Source organism: Kryptolebias marmoratus, linkage group LG2, assembly GCF_001649575.2.
Source record: "Kryptolebias marmoratus isolate JLee-2015 linkage group LG2, ASM164957v2, whole genome shotgun sequence".
NCBI classification, from domain to species: domain Eukaryota; kingdom Metazoa; phylum Chordata; class Actinopteri; order Cyprinodontiformes; family Rivulidae; genus Kryptolebias; species Kryptolebias marmoratus.
Window position 1 is genome coordinate 2,173,657 of NC_051431.1, and position 17,268 is coordinate 2,190,924.

Here is a 17,268-nt window from a genome sequence, read left to right on the forward strand (position 1 = left end):
GACATGAGGAAGAGGGGCTACCGGGTGGACGCGCCGCGATCAACCACTGCAGACGGGGAGCCAGCGACCAACCAGGACGCGCACTGGAATAAAGCGGCCAGCTCGCACTTCAAACGTGTGCGAGAGAAACTCCGAGAATTTCAACGAGAGCAAGTATAAATAGCTTTCCTGATGCAGATCCTCAACTCTTCTGTAAGTAACAGCAGCACATTATGGAGGATCTGTACCCCAGACGGTAATTATCTCTTGTCATAACACCCGTGCCCCCCCCATGTAATAAGATAAATATGATCAGGACTAATGGAGAAATGACTGTTTCGCTCAAAGGTGAAGGAACTCTGTCTTTGGCAGAGAAGGAGCCCCTAATTAGAGTAGGGCTTTTTCTCCTACAATGTAAGAAAAAAGGTTGTAGGATGTTGGGGCACAGCGGACCCCTGAGGATGGAGGTCATCCTGTTTGTGTTATGTTCTTTACATCTTTGTTTTTTGTGTTCAAACTGTCGACATGTACAAACTCGCATGCAGGTATGATTAATGGCGATATCAGAGCAGCTTCTTGGAATGTTAATGGTCTCAACAACCCTGTTAAGAGGAGCAGAGTAATGTCTAAGATAAAAAGGGAGAAAATTCAGATTCTACTTCTTCAAGAAACTCATTTGCCCCCAATAGAACATGAGAAACTACAAAAATTTGGATTTAGGAACGTTTTCTATAGTTCATTCAAAACGGCTCATAAGACAGGAGTCGCGGTGCTAATACATAACTCTTTGCATTTTGATCTTATAAAACAAATACGAGATGATGAAGGCAGGTATATACTGGTTCAAGGTAAAATTGAAGGGAATGTGGTCACCCTTCTCTCTATCTATATGCCTCCAAATTATAACCTCCACTTTCTGAAAAAAGTGTTAAAAGTTATTTCATCAGAGTCACGGGGTATTTTGATTTGTGCAGGCGACTTTAATACAGTCCTGAATAAAAATGACACATCAAATAACAAGAGAATAAGCACACCACAAAGTAAACTACTAAAGAGGGGAATGGATGATATTGGCTTACTGGACGCTTGGCAGGCGTTACACCCAACAGGAAAAGATTTTACTTATTTCTCTCCCCCCCATGCAGTATATTCAAGAATAGACTTATTCTTGGTTTTCAAGAATGATCGACATAGATTAAAAAGCTGTGAAATCGGTGCCAGAAACTTGTCAGACCATTCGCCAGTATACTTAACACTTAACTTAGATACAAGGGGAAAAAAAAACATCTGGAGGCTAAATACAAGCTTGCTAAATAATAAACAAGTTATAAAAGACATAAAAACAGAAATAAATAATTTTCTAGAACTGAATGACAACGGGGAAGTCAATCCTAATATTTTATGGGACACATTGAAAGCGGTTATAAGAGGGAAATTTATATCACTAAGTACTGCCATTAAGAAAGAGAAGGAAAGAGAACTAAATGAACTGGAGACTAAATTAAAAGAATTGGAGAACTCGCAAATCAAAAATCAACTCGATTATACCAGAGCACAAATCCAAGAGATAAAGAGGAAAATTCTGGATATATATAAAAAAGAGGAAGAAAAAAAATACAAATTCCTAAAACAATCATTTTATGAAGCTGGCCCAAAGGCAACAAAACTACTTGCAAGAAGAATTCATAAAAAACAAATCATGCAGTCAATTTGTTCTATAACTGATCCCCAGACAGGAATAGCAGAAAATAGTTTGGATGGCATTGATAAAGCTTTTCAAACATATTATAAAGCACTATATGCACAACAAGAACAAAGCAAAATAGAAGAAATTAAAATATTTCTCAATTCTTTAGATTTACCAACAATTGGAGAAAGTCAGAATAAAAGCTTAACTGAGCATATTACTGGAAAAGAGCTGGAAGTGGCGTAAAAAAAAATAAAAAAATAATAAAACACCTGGCACGGATGGTCTTCCAGGTGAATGGTACAAGGTATTTGAACAAGAACTGTCCCCTGTATTATTAAAGTCCTTGAATTGGACTTTAGAGAAAATGACGATACCGCCATCATGGTCTGAGGCAATTATAACGGTACTACCAAAAGAAGGAAAAAACAAAATATTATGCAGCTCATACAGACCTATATCAATCCTTAACCAAGATTATAAATTATACGCATCTATTTTGTCCAATAGGTTGAGTGAGTTTGTCTCAGATCTGATTGATGGGGATCAAACCGGGTTTGTCTCTGGTCGACAAACGCAGGATAATATAAGACGCTCACTGCACATAATCCAGAATATACAGACAAACAAACACACAGCAGTAATGGAAAGCTTGGATGCGGAAAAGGCTTTTGACCGTGTCAACTGGCAGTATTTATTCTTAGTTTTGGAACGATTTGGTTTTTCACATACCGCAATCAATAGTATTAAAACATTATATGCATCACCCACAGCTAGGATCAAGATAAATGGTCGTTTGACAGACAGAATAAAACTGGAGAGATCTACGCGACAGGGCTGCCCGCTCTCTCCAACTCTTTTTGCACTTTACATAGAACCTCTCGCCCAGGCAATTAGAGAGAGCAGAGACATTTGTGGTATAGTAATAAATTCAAGAGAACACAAAATAGCACTATATGCTGATGATATTCTTTTATATCTCTCGAGTCCGGAGCAATCCATCCCGGCCATTTTAAAGTTACTAGACACATTTGGCACCTATTCAGGTTACAAACTAAATATGGACAAAACACAGATTATGAGTTTTAATTATTACCCATCAGTAGAGATCAAAGATAAAGTTCCTATTGATTGGTCTAAGAAAGCACTCAAATACTTGGGTGTATGGCTGACTTACCTCCCGAATGACCTGTACAAAAAAAACTTTGTAACTGTGAATGCTAGAATTAAACAAGACCTCACACAATGGTCTGAATGTATAATCGACTTTAATTCAAGAATTGAAGTCATTAAGATGTCAGTATTACCCAGGTTATTATACCTATTTATTTCTTTACCTATCAAAATCCCCCATTCTCAGTTCTGTGAGTGGGACAAAATGATATCGCGTTTTATTTGGAGGGGACAGAAACCCAGAATTAAATACAGTACTCTAACAATTAGAAAAGAAAAAGGGGGTCTGTCACTCCCAAATCTTCATGCTTATTATCTCGCGGCTCAGCTCAAAACAGTGGTTCAGTGGTGTGACCATAATTATGAGGCAAGATGGAAAGAATTAGAAAGCAAATACGGAAACATTCCTATACAAGCTTTGATTGGGGATCAGAAACTTGCAGCAGCATGCCAAAAAAAATTAGATCCCCTAGTGTCATTTACCCTTTCAATCTGGTTTGAAGTGGTCAGGGAATTAAACCTAGGTAGACAGATACGAGTTCTCAGATGGGCCGCTTTCGACTCTGATTTCACCCCCAACCAATTGGACTCCAGCTTTAGAACCTGGTCACAGAAAGGAATAACTGCATATTGCGGAATACTGGACAAAAAGTCACTGCCAAGCTTTCAAATACTTCAACAAAAACACGATTTAGAAAAAGGGGATTTTTTTAGATACTTACAACTTAGACAATATATTTCAGCAAACATTCTGAAAGCCTGTACCGCAGAGTCTAACGAGTTAATTCAGTTGGTTTCACAGACTTACTCCAAGCCTGGCAAGATTACTATTTCCAAACTTTATCAGGGATTGTTGAGATCCAAAGGAAATTCAACAGACTATGTTAGGAAAAGATGGGAGAAAGAGTTGAACATTGAAATATCACAAAAGCAGTGGGACAACATGTGTGAATCCGCTGCTACAACATCCTCCTCAAACCATTGGCGTGAATTCAGTTGGAAAAATTTGTTACGTTTCTTTAGAACACCAAAGCAGCAGCCTTATAGAAACCCTGATGCATCTAAATGCTGGAGGGGGTGCGGGGTCACAGAGGCAAATCACTCCCATATTTTCTGGTCTTGCATTAAGATAAAGACTTATTGGAAGGATGTTCTGGGGAAGATTGAGTCAATTTTGGGTCTTAAATTCCAACAACCCATTATGTTACTGTTACTCGGAGCTGTTCCTGAAGGCCTAAACGTGAATGACAAATATTTATTAAAAATCTTCAGTGCTACAGGCAAGAAACTGATTACTCGGAAATGGCTTCAACCTGATCCACCAACGTTAAAGGACTGGCTGGTACTGGTGGAAGAAACCCACCAAATGGAAAAGTTAACGTTCATGCTGAGACTGCAACCGGACCTTTATAAAAAGAGATGGAGCAAATGGACTAAATCTCTAGAGAGCGATAAATAATCTCCCTCTGTATACTCTCCCTCTCCTCTGTTATTTAAAAGCTGCTCAAAAAAATGGAAATGATATCTGTTTACGGTTTTCACCCTGTAATATGTTTAACATAGTCAGAATGTGAGTAATTTCTCTTGTCGACAGTCTGTTTTTTTGGTTCTGAGTTTGTATGGGTTCGTTTAAAAGAAAAACTCTCAATAAACAGAAAGTAACAAAAAAAAGAAATCCACAAACAGAGAGTTGTTCACTGGAAGTGCTTTAATGTGGGAGTAGAGTTGATTTGTTCATCTCATTGTTGGCTTTTTGTCTTTTCAACACAAATTTCCGACATCCTCGACTCTACCCCTAACCCTTGTAAAAAGAAGTGTCGAGTACTTCGTGTGTTTTGTTTTCGTTGTCATGCAGTGAAAATGTGAAAAGTCTGTTTAATTTTACATGTCAGCTGGATAAACATAATCCATACGATGTTTTTCTGTTTTGGTGTTCTGCATACTCAAGTATAAAGAGATTTATCAGGATGAACAAGTCAAACCCCATTAAACCAATTAAAGGCTAAGCTTTAATTTGAAAGAATGCATATCACCCGCCACCTTTCGTTCTGTAGTTTGAAGCTAAAGTCAGGTTGAGTGATGCAGTATTGCCGTGTCTCATGTTGTCTTGGATGGTCTGTTAGTGCTCGAAGTATGTGTTGTGAATGACTGTCAGCTACCACCACAACAGAGTAATAGGCTAGGGTTGACTAGCTGTGGCAGCCATCTTGAATTGAGTTGACTTCAAAAGTTAACCAACTGTGGATGCACAGCTATTACTTAGAGATTAGTTTAAGTCCATCCAGTGGTTTGAGATATTTATTTAGGCTGACTCCAACAGTTAAAGGCGAGGTTTTAAGCAAAGGCGTTGCAGAATGTGTTGCACTCGGAGTATGTGTTGGGAACGATCCTCAGCTACTACCACACCGAATTATAACTCAGTATCTGTAAAACTGGCGTCTTGAATCTAAAACATGATAAGTTGTAAATGTAAAACTAATTACTTTCTGAAAGTTTCATTAAAACCCATCTAGGGATAACGAGGCATAAATTGCACCTGTGCAGCAGTCGGTACGTACAGAAAGGAAGAAAAAGCTGCTGTTTGTCATTGAGTTGCTTTGTGTTAGTCCTTGTAGAAAAACGGCGAGCGCTCTAAACGAGGCTGAACGGGACAAACAGGAGACGTAAATTAACGCAGCCCGGACCAGAGACTTGATGAGAGACTTGTAAAAGAAGAACGCCTCTTAGTCAATATGTTTTATCACACATGACCACAGCTCTGAGCGCTTGCAGCTTCTGCCATGTTTGGTCTTCCGTGGCTTCCCGCAGCCCCGCTGGGAGCAGGAAATCCAAATCCAGGGATTAATACCTGAGTGTGCATGGCAACTGTGACGCAGAGCCGTCCCTGTGGGACAGAAACAGGAAGTGTTTAGATTAAAAGGAGGTCAATACAAGACAATTATGGCAGCTACTCTAAATATATGTGCATATAATCATTTTTATGTTGAATAAATGTTACGTTTATGATATATGTTTATAAGAAACGTATTTTAAATCCATAGCACAGCATTACAGCAGCATTGGATTAATACCAATGAGTCAACGATTTCCTGACAATTTTCCAAGGGCTCTGGTTTTTAACAGCCTCCGTGTTTTGTGTCAGGATCAATTTCCAGCTGTTTTTATTTTTTTATTTTTAGTTATTTAACATCTCAGTAAGCAGTCGCAGATTAAATTTCTCACTTAGTGGTCCGGTAGGTAAATAAAGGAAGGAGAGGGTGAGCTGCTCAGCCAACAGCTGATGCACCGCACACTTAATTCAATTACACACATTCCCAGTGGATCTGTCTGCGTTTATGACTTCTTGTTTTAAGAGCACCGAAAAGGAAACCTGATGGAGAAAGATGGAAACCAATAAAAATATCTAGTCAGGAAACATCCCCTCTCTGGTTCTGCCCTCTTATGATCACCCGGACTAAAAATAACAGACAGGATGCCAGATTACTGCAGCTGTGTGAGAAGGTACATGTCCCAACACTAACAGAAATCAAATTATGGTTGTACTTATGCGTCAGGGTTTCTTTAAGTCCACAGTTTATAGGGGGTTATTACGACCAACAACCAAAACACACAAACTGTCAGTTTTCAGTTAAATAACAACTTGTTTGAAATAACACAGATGTTGTTCTAAAACCTGGAGATACTTTTCTGCATTGATGAAGCCTTTCCAGCGATACTAATGCACCCCCATACCATCAGAGAGGCAGATCACGGCCATCCAGTATCGTCTTTCAGCCTCGTCCTTTGAGCTCAGAGATTTCTCCAGGCGATATTACGAACTGTAAATAATGGAATATTTAAAGTATTTCTAATTTTCTATAAAAGAAAGTTATTCTGAAATTGTTTTACCGTTTTTTACAGACTGCTAGTGAACCTCTGAATTTTCTGTGAATTCATTTTGAAATTTAGAGGTTTTTTTTAAACATAAGGGCAGAAATCAATCTGGAAGTGTGTTTGCAGGGTGGCGATTGCTTTCCAGGAGAAAGCTAACAGTTTGTTTTTCTCTGGGTCCACTGAGTGTCAGGAATCCGCCTCCAATCATGCAGACAAAACACAAAGTGAAGGAGGACGCATACTTTCCCCCGGGCTTCTGTAAAGTAATGTTCCTGCGAACAAGTTGTCACTTCATTATAAGCAGACAAATCCCTTTAACACTCGGCTCAAACAGAAGTCTGACTTTAGTTCTTAATGAAGACAGATAAATAAATAAATTAGGAAGAAAACACATTTTCCTTAACGAGTTATGTTGTTTTTATTCCCTGTGGTCCTGTGCTGACTCAGCAAACCTTCTCTTAAAGAAATAAAAAAGGCTTTTATTTAATTTTTAGTAGTTTTCCCCTATATTCTCACCTTTTTCACCCCTCCATGCATCCCTTATCTAATTACTTTCACCCATTTGAATTATTTTCCATTTCTGTTGATATTTAGTTCTGAATCTCTCCCATGTGTTCGTCGTGCTCACAGGTCATAAACGGGACCGGCTCTGATGGATTCCCTCTGTAATTTTTTTAATGGAGTTCAGAGACGGATTCATTACTTTAATTAGACAACGGGTCGGAGTGGCGGGATGAGGCAGCAGTTTGGAGCTCTGTGATGGATGATGAGGGGGGACGGGAGGAGCGGCGCACCCCGGGGATTGGGTCAGCACATCGCCAACGGGAATCTGTCTCGGGTGATTCCCGATCCGGAGGTGATCGGTCAGAGTTTGAGGAAGCTGTGTCTGACCCTTTTGATGAATGAATGAGAATATGGACATGCAGGAAGGTTTACAGATGTAACTGAGCTGACACGTTTCAAGGTTTGGTGCTTGAAATCCTTGAAGGTGCTTTAATTTAATGTGCTGTTTTAAATAATGAAAAATGCTTCAATTTGAAGTATTGTGATTAAAACAATACTCTGAACTTTTGAGAGATTCAGCCTCTAAAATACTTTTTATCCCCAGTCCTCTTAGATGTGTTGCTGCCATAAAATTCAAAATTTCTCCCCTATAAATGGTACAATTTCTTAGTTTCAGCATTTGATGTTTACTGTGTTCCATTGTGAATAAAATAAAGGTTTTTGAGACATGTGCAGAGCTCCAAAGTCCAATCCTGGTCCTGGAAGGCCTCCGTCCTGCATGTTTTAGATGTTGCTCAGCTTTGAAACACCTGATTTGAGTGACTGAGTGATTAACAGGCTTCTGCAGAACTCAAAGACCTGCTGAGGAGCAGAGAAACATCTAAAACCTGCAGGATCGTGGCCCTCCAGGACCAGGACTGGACACCACTGCCCTAAGTAGACATGGATGAAAAGGCTACTTAAAATAGGTTTTTCGTGCACACTAGAAACTGTTCGATGTTCGCAGGAAAGTTATTTATTTTCACGAGAAAGTTTCTTGTGCACAATAATATTTTCTGTGCCTAAAAGTATCTGATGCCCACTAACGTTTTAACAACTTATTTCATGTGGTGATTTAGTGAAATCCTCTTGATTTTCTATTTCAGAAACATTTTTATGACCACAAAAAAAGTGCTGGAAAAACTTAAAAAGTCATTTTTTAAAAGAGGTTTAGTTTGACTTTGTGGAACGTGTGTTGTAATATTTCCTGTGACTCCGTGTGTTTTCCTGTCATTTATGATGCAGATAAATGACTCGAATCATTAAAATAATGTGATGTTTTCAGCAGCTGCGGCTCGATTGGTTGCCTGCCAATCAAAGGTCAGTGGTTTAATCCCCGACTACCTCCGTCAGCTCGTCAGAGTGTCCTCAGGAAAAACACCCTGGTTGCTTTCACTGGTCCATTAGTGTGTCTGTGATGGAGAAAACGTGCTGCACAAGCTAAAAAAAACCTGTAACCTCTAAGCCACACGCGTCAAACTCAAGGCCCGCGGGCCAGATCTGGTCCTCTAGTCTGGGACAGATTGAGTCTCTGATTCTTATTTTGCTTTTAAAAAACTGAGCCTAATTAGTGAAGTTTTCTCTGACAGTGACTTAGAAGCCAACAATATATAGTTTTAATTTCTGTATGATCAGGTTTTTGTCTGTTTTAATGTTAAAAAATTCATTTAAAAGCTGAGTGAGGCGTAAGAAATGACTGGTAATGATGAGCTTTTTGAAGTTTGATCTATTTGTTTGTGTTCATTAAAGTCTGTTTGCTCTAAATTCTGTATAATCTGTAACTGGGAAAAGGTCATTGATATTTCTATATGAAAGATTTGACATAATACATCTAAAACCAATTAATTTATGTGATTTTTAATAAATGTTGATCGTGATTGGCCCTTGGCTAGGACCAAATTTTTAATTTTGGCCCCCTTGCGTCACTGGGTTTGACACCCCTGATCTAAGCTAAGAAAACTAAACGGGGACAAAAACATGAATGTATAAGATTTGATTCATTTTATTTAATTTCCTGAAGGCATCAGTTCACCTGATCGTTCTTATTTAGTGTTTCTCATCCGGCTCGTTGTCTCCCTTTCAGCTGTTTCGAGAGGTACGCATCATGAAAACTCTCAACCATCCAAACATAGGTGAGTTACCGCTCCAGACATGGATTTATGTTTGTGAGTAAATATCTGTGTGATGGCGTTTATCGTACCGGCTCTTTCTCTGTGTTACAGTCCAGCTGTTTGAGGTGATTGAGACGGAGAAGACGCTTTACTTGGTTATGGAGTACGCTAGTGGAGGTGAGTATTCAGTTATCCCAATTAGGTTCATTACTTCTCTTCTGTTTAAAGTCCAATTTACTTCATAATTTAAGCCACATACAATCTATGTGTGGAAAAAAGTTTCCTCTGCTGTCGTTTCTGGTCTGTTTTCTTAGACGTCGTGCAGCTGCTTCACACGCACGCTTCCATTTTTGAAGCTTTCTTTATTTTTCTTTCCCTCCCCTCATGATCTTTTAATCTCCTTGTGATGTTCTTTGTGTGCGTTGTGTTATCTGAGGCTTCACCAGCCTAATAAGGAGACGGCAGCTCACCAGCTGTGGGCTCAAATGTTTGGATATATACGCATTAAAACTATGCCAAACTTCACTTCCAGGGAGGACAGTTAATTTGCTTTTATTGCATGATGCTCAGAGCGGTTGAACATGGTTTTAAAGATGTTTTGATTGGGTAGAATTTTGTTTTTCACTTTTCTTTACAACCAAATAAACGTGAGGTTTCAGACATTGCTAAAGTAAAACTTTGTCTGTAATAAATTGTCTGCTTCTTTGAGAGCAGACTGCAACATTCAGGTAGACCACATTGTAAGGAAGACAAACAAATAAGACAAAGGCTGCTGGAAGTCACTGAGGGAAATAATCCACTTTTCAGTTCAGTTCAGTTTATTTGTATAACAAAGGTTGTCTCAGGGCACAACAAGAAAAATAAGTCTAAATTTAAATCAAAACCTACCCAGATTTAAATGTAGTTAGTCCAATACAATAACGTTCATTATGATAATGGAATGCTAGTTAGTAAAAGTTATGTAACAAAGCCAGCAGACTGCGTTGAATCTTCACTTTTGCCCCTTTCACACGCACCCTAGCGGTCCCGGCTCCACTCTACTCGGCTTGCTTTGCGCGCGTTTCCATCTGCATTTTTCGAGGCCGGCCCTGCTTCTTTGGTCCCTGCTTCGGAGTCGGGCCAGCCAGGTGGGCGGCGCAAGCTTAGCTCCTGTTCACTCATTGGTCGTGGGTGTGGCCAGATGCAAGCAGTGTTAGCTTACCCTGCAACGTTTCTGCCGTCTGTCCCCCAGCTGAAGGCCTGTGAAGCCTGAAATCTCCGGCTGATAACAGCTGTCCTACTCCGTGCAACAATCGCGGCATCCAGAGCGTTTCTTCCACTGCGCCTCTCTTCCTGAAGTCTCAGGAGAATCCCCATAAGTTTAAAAAACAGCAACAACACAGGGCCAACGTTGTCCATAGCGCTTCCGTTGTTTACACAACTTGCGCCAAGTTTCGGTAGCACACCCCCCGCGCAGCGGCCCCGTCCCCGCAACACGAGGGGGCGTTCCTCTGCTACCGACCAAACTGGCCGGTGTGAACGCGATGCATTCTTTATCGAGCCGAGCCGAGCGGAGTAGAGCCGGACTTCTGAATTAGAGCCTGTGTAAAAGAGGCATTTGGCTCAGCAGAATGGCGACAGTAGAAAGGAACGATTCCCTTTTAACAAGAAGAACGGCTGGTCCAGGTGGAGCTTCTTTGGGTAGAAATAAAACCCAGGTTAATAACAGAAATAACTGCATGTACAAACATGGAGCTCAGATCAAAAAAAAAGGTTTAAAAACAAAAACTAGATTCTGTTGGCCTGAAGCCTGCAGTCTCCCTCTGGCTGATTGAGTTTGGTTTTGATTTGTGTTTGCAGGTGAAGTGTTTGACTACCTCGTGGCTCACGGTCGGATGAAAGAAAAAGAAGCCAGGGCCAAATTCAGACAGGTTGGTGCCTGAGAAAAGAATAATACAGCTAAGCTCCTCATTTAAGTTTAAATTTGAGCTTCTAGTCTTTGGTTTGCTTTTAACTGAGCAGTTTCTGCCGTAGTTTAATAAAACGAGCAGTAGTTGTGATTGTATTTCAGTTTTAACCTATTATCAATCACTGCAGGTATGTAAACAAACTAAGCTGCTATATTAACACTTAGAGCAACAATAAGTGTGAATATCTTATATATGAGGTGTTTTTTTTCCTTTCTCTGCCTTCAGATCGTCTCAGCCGTGCACTACTGCCATCAGAAGAATATTGTTCACAGAGACTTGAAGGTCAGTTTGTTCCGCCCGTGTTTAAGCGGTTTGTGTTCTTTATTTATCTGCATTTTTCCATTGGAAAAAGGAGCAGAGAGGAAGATGTTATCTAAAGCACTTCGTTCAGATGATGACAGGACCTCGGAGGTCAGATCACTTGTGTGGAATAGTTTCTTGGTGTCTGCAGCACGAGGTGCATGTATGGCAAGCCCTTTGTGTATTTATTTGATATCCTTTGATATGAAGCATCATTTTCCCACACTATCTCAGGAGATCAGAGTGAGTGTTTAACGTTTTATTTATGTTTTAATTCAGTTTTGTTTTGCAAAAAGAAAAAAAAAAACACCTTTTGTGGAGTTTATCAAACTTTCAGTTTCAATCATGGCGACTAGGACACAGTTAGCAGTTCTGACAATATACGGCGACTTTTTTTATTCTTTCATTTTCTGGTAGAGTCCTACATGACCAGCAAGGGTGGCTTGTTTTTCTGTTTCTGCTTCTGGGAGAGTAATTATCTGTTTAAAGGACTCAACTAAAAGTTGCATTAAATGCTGACACCCGTCCCGAGCCGTAAGCACGTTGTTGCATCGTTAGGAACAAAAGTACAAATAATTATGTCTTCATGTTGTGGATGTTACATTTCTTTGCACTCTACAGAGTTCATTTATTATTATTATTATCATCTGTGTGTCCTGCAGGCCGAGAACTTGCTGCTGGACGCTGACTCCAACATCAAAATCGCCGATTTTGGTTTCAGCAATGAGTTCACTGAAGGCAGTAAGCTGGACACGTTCTGTGGCTCGCCGCCGTACGCTGCTCCAGAGCTCTTCCAGGGCAAGAAGTACGACGGCCCAGAGGTGGACATCTGGAGCCTGGGCGTCATCCTGTACACACTGGTCAGCGGCTCGCTGCCGTTTGACGGACAGAACCTGAAGGTGAGTCACCTGAAGCGTTCCTGGGAATGCTGAGTCAGCGTTCCTGCTGTTTGCAACCAAATACGTCACTTTGTGCTTTTTTTTTAATCATTCATATAATAAAACGTTTAGATCAATTGGGAATAGTGTGCCATGACTGGGTTTGTAACTTTTATATTTTTCAGAAACCAAAAATTTAACTTTATTTAAAATAAAATGCTCCATAGAAACACATTGAGGTCGCTTTGATTTTTTTAAATTTCTTTAAACTTTGTTCTCTTTAAAATCTGCTTCAGCATACTTGTTCTGTTTTTGTTTTCTTAAGTTACTTTTGCCTCTAAGCTACCATTCTTCTACTTTTATCTTTTAGCTATCATTTTGTTACTTTTAGCGTTTAGCTACCATTCTGCTCCTTTTAACTTTAAACTACAAGTTTGCTCCTTTTTGCTACTGTTTTGCTTATTTTAGCTTTACTGTAGTTTTGCTCCTTCACGCCACTGTTTTGCAAGTTTTAGGTGCTGCTCTGCTGCTTTTAGCTTATAGCTGTTTTGCTGCTTTTAGCTTATAGCTTGTTATAACTCAGTTTTAGCTTCTTCAGCAGAGTCAGAGTCATTCAGTGCTCAGCGTTCCCACTGAATCTTTTCACAGAAAACGTGATTTCTCTACTTTTTAGTAGTTTTTCTGTCCCAGTAATCACATTACAAAAGACTCCATCTGTTTTGTTTTTATTAATGGTCTTGTGGTTCAAATGGTTCTTTTTGTTTTATGTTTTTTTTTTTTGTTTTTTTTTTTCAGGAGCTGCGGGAGCGGGTTCTGAGGGGTAAGTACCGCGTGCCCTTCTACATGTCCACGGACTGCGAGGGAATCCTGCGGCGCTTCCTGGTCCTGAACCCCACGAAGCGCTGCTCTCTGGAGGTGAACAGAAACCTTTAAAGCACATTTACAACATGCTTCCATAAATGCACCACTATTAAATCATATAAATGTAATCCACACGTTACTGCTCTTTATGTTTATTGTACGAGATCTTTGTTTATCTGATTATTTACCAAATCACACATTAATTATGTCCTGAAATAAACTAATTATCACACAAAGTAACATTTACCTTTTATTGATTGGAAACATTCCACACATTCCTCAGCACGTTTTGATTTATTTTAGCTCAACTGTATCGAAGTCATTTTCTCTCCCCGTTCAGCAAATAATGAAAGATAAGTGGATAAACGTTGGTTATGATGGCGACGAGCTGAAGCCCCACATCGAACCTGAAGAGGGCTTCAGTGATACCAGTCGTGTCGGTGAGAAACGTTTTTACAGTTAAATTATTTATTCTATTAATGTCTACAAAATAAGAGCAGTTTATAGATGAAGCAATAAATGTAGAAAGGTTCAAATTTGCCTGTCTTTAGAGTTTTTATTTCTTTATTTGTGTCTTGGTTGATATTTTTGGACAGAGGTTTTGTCTCCAAATTATTCATTTAGATTTTAACCAAACTGGCTTCTTTTTTCTGTGAGAGTTTTGCACATAAATATCACTAAACAGAGACATTTTTATAATTGCACAGAAGTTGAGATGATTTCTGCTGGAAACTTTAAGGACAAAGCTGTTTCTGACTTCATTTGACTTTTTTCAGACGTGATGGTTGGGATGGGATTCGGCAGAGACGAGATCAGAGAGTCTCTGGTCAGTCACAAGTACAACGAGATCACTGCCACGTACCTGCTGCTCGGACGTAAGAACGAGGTGGGTTTTTGTTTTCATTCCTCCTACTGAAGTCAGATCTACCGAGGAACATGTGTGATGCTCCAAGAGCTGAGATGTTACTTTATATGTAAATACAAATATCTTTATTGATTGATAATTGAACTGGAGTAATCCTTCATTTATCTGAGTTATCGCTACGTTCATTCAAAAAAAAATTAGAAAACTCCTTATCAGTCCTGAAGCCTAATTATTGACTTATTTTATTGTTATTTTGACTTTCAGGTGGAGGGCACGGAGTCTCGATCAGGCAGCAATCTAAGTCTAGCTCGAGTCCGCCCGGGCACCATTTCAAATGGAACAAGCAAGCACTCCACATCCTCTTCCTCCTCCGGTGCACCGTCTTCCTCCTCGGGACATAAGCCACAGCGCAGCGCCTCCACCTACCACCGCCAGAGACGGCACTCAGACTTCTGTATGCTTAAATCCTGACACTTTAACACGGTGCAGTCTGGTTTTTAAGAGTTAGATTTGAGCAGTGAAAGCACCAAGCACAGCGCAGTTCATGCTAATGAGACAAGAGTTCGTGCTGCCATCTTGGTAGGTGCTACGTGGCATCTGTAGTTTCTGCCAGCAAACAGCAGACCGTCAGTATTTGAGTTAAAGAAAACTAAACTCTGTCTGATAAGGTTCTAATTCTTGTTAACTGTTAGACAAAACATCACTTCAAACATGACTAAACTACTCGTTTTAATCCAAAAACTTGAAAACTGTGACTGAAAACTTGGTTTCCTGTTTCAGGTGGTCCTGCTGCTCCGGGGTCAGCCCACCCCAAACGAAGTCCCAGCGGCGTAGGTGAAGGGGTGGGGCTTAAAGAGGAGCGGCTGGCGGTACGCAAGCCGAGCACCGCCACTGTGGGCTCCCGTAGCATCCCGACCCCCTCCAGTCCCATGGTTAGCTCCGCCCACAACCCAAACAAAGCCGAAATACCGGACAGGCGCAAGGAAGTGAACTCGACTACGGTAAGGCTGGTTTTGGAGCAAAGAAGTGTCGACTGTGTGATTTATCAGTCGGCAGAGACGTCTCAATCTGCTTAATCCAGTTTCTGCAGATTACAGCACACCAAACCTACACTTATGGAGACTAATGTAGCACATCTTTCCACAGATCGTTGTCGAGGTTAGAGAGAGATTTAAAAAAACAAAACCTGGGAGTCACCAAGTTAAAGGGTTAAACAACAGAACAGGAGTTCAGCTGATGCTAAGAGTGGAAGACAGCCTGAGATTAACTCTTTAACGTTCTGCAGGCAGAGTTAAGACTATCAAAGTGAAGGCAGGACCATCTGAGTTCTCAAATTAATTGTTTCCATCTGTTCAGTTTTGTTTGATAAGCCACAGCTCTATACAGAGGAATAGATTATTGTATTTTAACGTATAAAATGAAATCTGTGGTTTTTGTTTTTACGATTGTTGCTCCAGAATAACGTCCCTGCCAGTGCCATGACCCGAAGGAACACGTATGTGTGTACGGATCGAACGGGCACCGATAGACACTCCCTGCTTCAGAACGGCAAAGAAAACAGGTAAGAATCACAGCTCTTATCTTTATTATCGCCCGTGTGTTTTCGTTTGTCTGTACTGTTAGCAAAATATCTCATGAGTCGCAGAACGGAGTTCAGTTAAACTTTCAGGATATAATCTTTTGGAGCTAACCCAATTCAAGATGGCTACTATAGCCAACAGACATTAAAAACACAAAAAAAGCTATTCAATTTTACAGATATTGAGCTCAAATTTGGTGTGGTAGTAGCTGAGAGTCATTCGCAACACACACTCCGAGTGCTAAGATCTTCAACTAAAACTTCAGCATTAAACTGTTGGAGTCAACCGTGTTTGTTAGCAAAATATTTTATGAAAACCCTGGAGGAATTGCAATGAATTTCATGGACGTCTGCATCTCATTGGGGTTTGGAGTCGATCCAGTTCAAGATGGCCGCCACAGCCAATGAACGTGGCAGTAACTCAGTCAGTTTTACAGATTTCAAGCCTAAATTTGATGTGGTAGTAGCTGAGAGTCGTCCTCAAAACGTACTCAGAGCATCTTGTAATATTGCTTGAAAATGTGCATAATAATAATAATAACAACTCTGTCGCCTTTAATGCTTTAATTAGTTAAATTTGTTGTCTGTTCCCATAAATTAAGGAGTATTAGTGACGTCAATAAAAAATTAGAACATTTTAGTGATTTTCCATTTAGTACAGGCCTCGATTTATTTAACTTTGAAATTAAATCTGCTTTATTTGAATCACAGCTGATATGCAAACATATTTTTATGAGTTACACAAGCCTCTACACGCACAATGACCAGTTATCTTTGACCAAAACAAAAGATCAGACGTCTCTTGTTCAAAGTGATTATAAGTTCATGTGAAAAACACAATAAATTCTCAGGTACATCGTGTTCACCTCGTTCAAACAGCCAAGAGCAAATTTCTCAAACTGCGCCGCTGTCTGCCCTGTGCCAGCTCAAAACTGCGCCTCAGTTTGTGTTTAAACTTTCTAAACAGCCTCAAGGGTTCTGAATTATGAATAAAATTTGTTTAGGGGAAGAGAACGTGGGAAAACTACGATCAGATTCAGTTTTATTGGAGCAAATGTTGCACCCAGGCTGCCGCTGAGTTCACTGTTAGATATAAAAGCATCAGGAACGTGTAACAATCAGTCCCTCCAGGATTTCACGGGCATTTTTTGTGATTGTTGCGGGCTAAAATGCTTGATTTCGCGGGGCATTTTCCTAAAAGTTGCGATGAAAAGTTGAGGTTTTTTTTTTTTTTACTAAAATCAATAAAAAACTATAACTTTTAATATATAAACCAAAAATACTTCCTAGTTTTGTAAGATAATTGCCAACCAATATGGCCATTCTCAAAAGGTGCTTTATTTGAGAACTTTGATAGCTTCTAAACTGACATTCATGAGCATTTCTGGATTGTCCCTGGTCTGCAGCTCTCCTCACATGTTTTGCAGACACAAAGTGTTTGTCGATGCGTTTATGTTCCATGATTACACT

At 39.9% G+C, this 17,268-nt stretch overlaps 1 protein-coding gene across 8 annotated transcripts in view; it reads left to right on the forward strand.

The window, feature by feature from the left end:
• The window catches only part of mark4 (microtubule affinity regulating kinase 4), a 63,730-nt gene that overhangs the window by 30,408 nt on the left and 16,054 nt on the right, over positions 1 to 17,268 (forward strand). For all 8 annotated transcript variants that reach the window (XM_037982032.1, XM_017436282.3, XM_017436275.3 and 5 more), the window contains exons 4-14: positions 9,339 to 9,387; positions 9,478 to 9,543; positions 11,206 to 11,276; positions 11,541 to 11,597; positions 12,278 to 12,514; positions 13,289 to 13,408; positions 13,695 to 13,794; positions 14,131 to 14,240; positions 14,484 to 14,673; positions 15,000 to 15,220; positions 15,677 to 15,780. In XM_037982032.1, the coding sequence (XP_037837960.1) occupies positions 9,339 to 9,387; positions 9,478 to 9,543; positions 11,206 to 11,276; positions 11,541 to 11,597; positions 12,278 to 12,514; positions 13,289 to 13,408; positions 13,695 to 13,794; positions 14,131 to 14,240; positions 14,484 to 14,673; positions 15,000 to 15,220; positions 15,677 to 15,780 (1,325 nt within the window). The remainder of the gene's footprint in view (positions 1 to 9,338; positions 9,388 to 9,477; positions 9,544 to 11,205; positions 11,277 to 11,540; positions 11,598 to 12,277; positions 12,515 to 13,288; positions 13,409 to 13,694; positions 13,795 to 14,130; positions 14,241 to 14,483; positions 14,674 to 14,999; positions 15,221 to 15,676; positions 15,781 to 17,268) is intronic.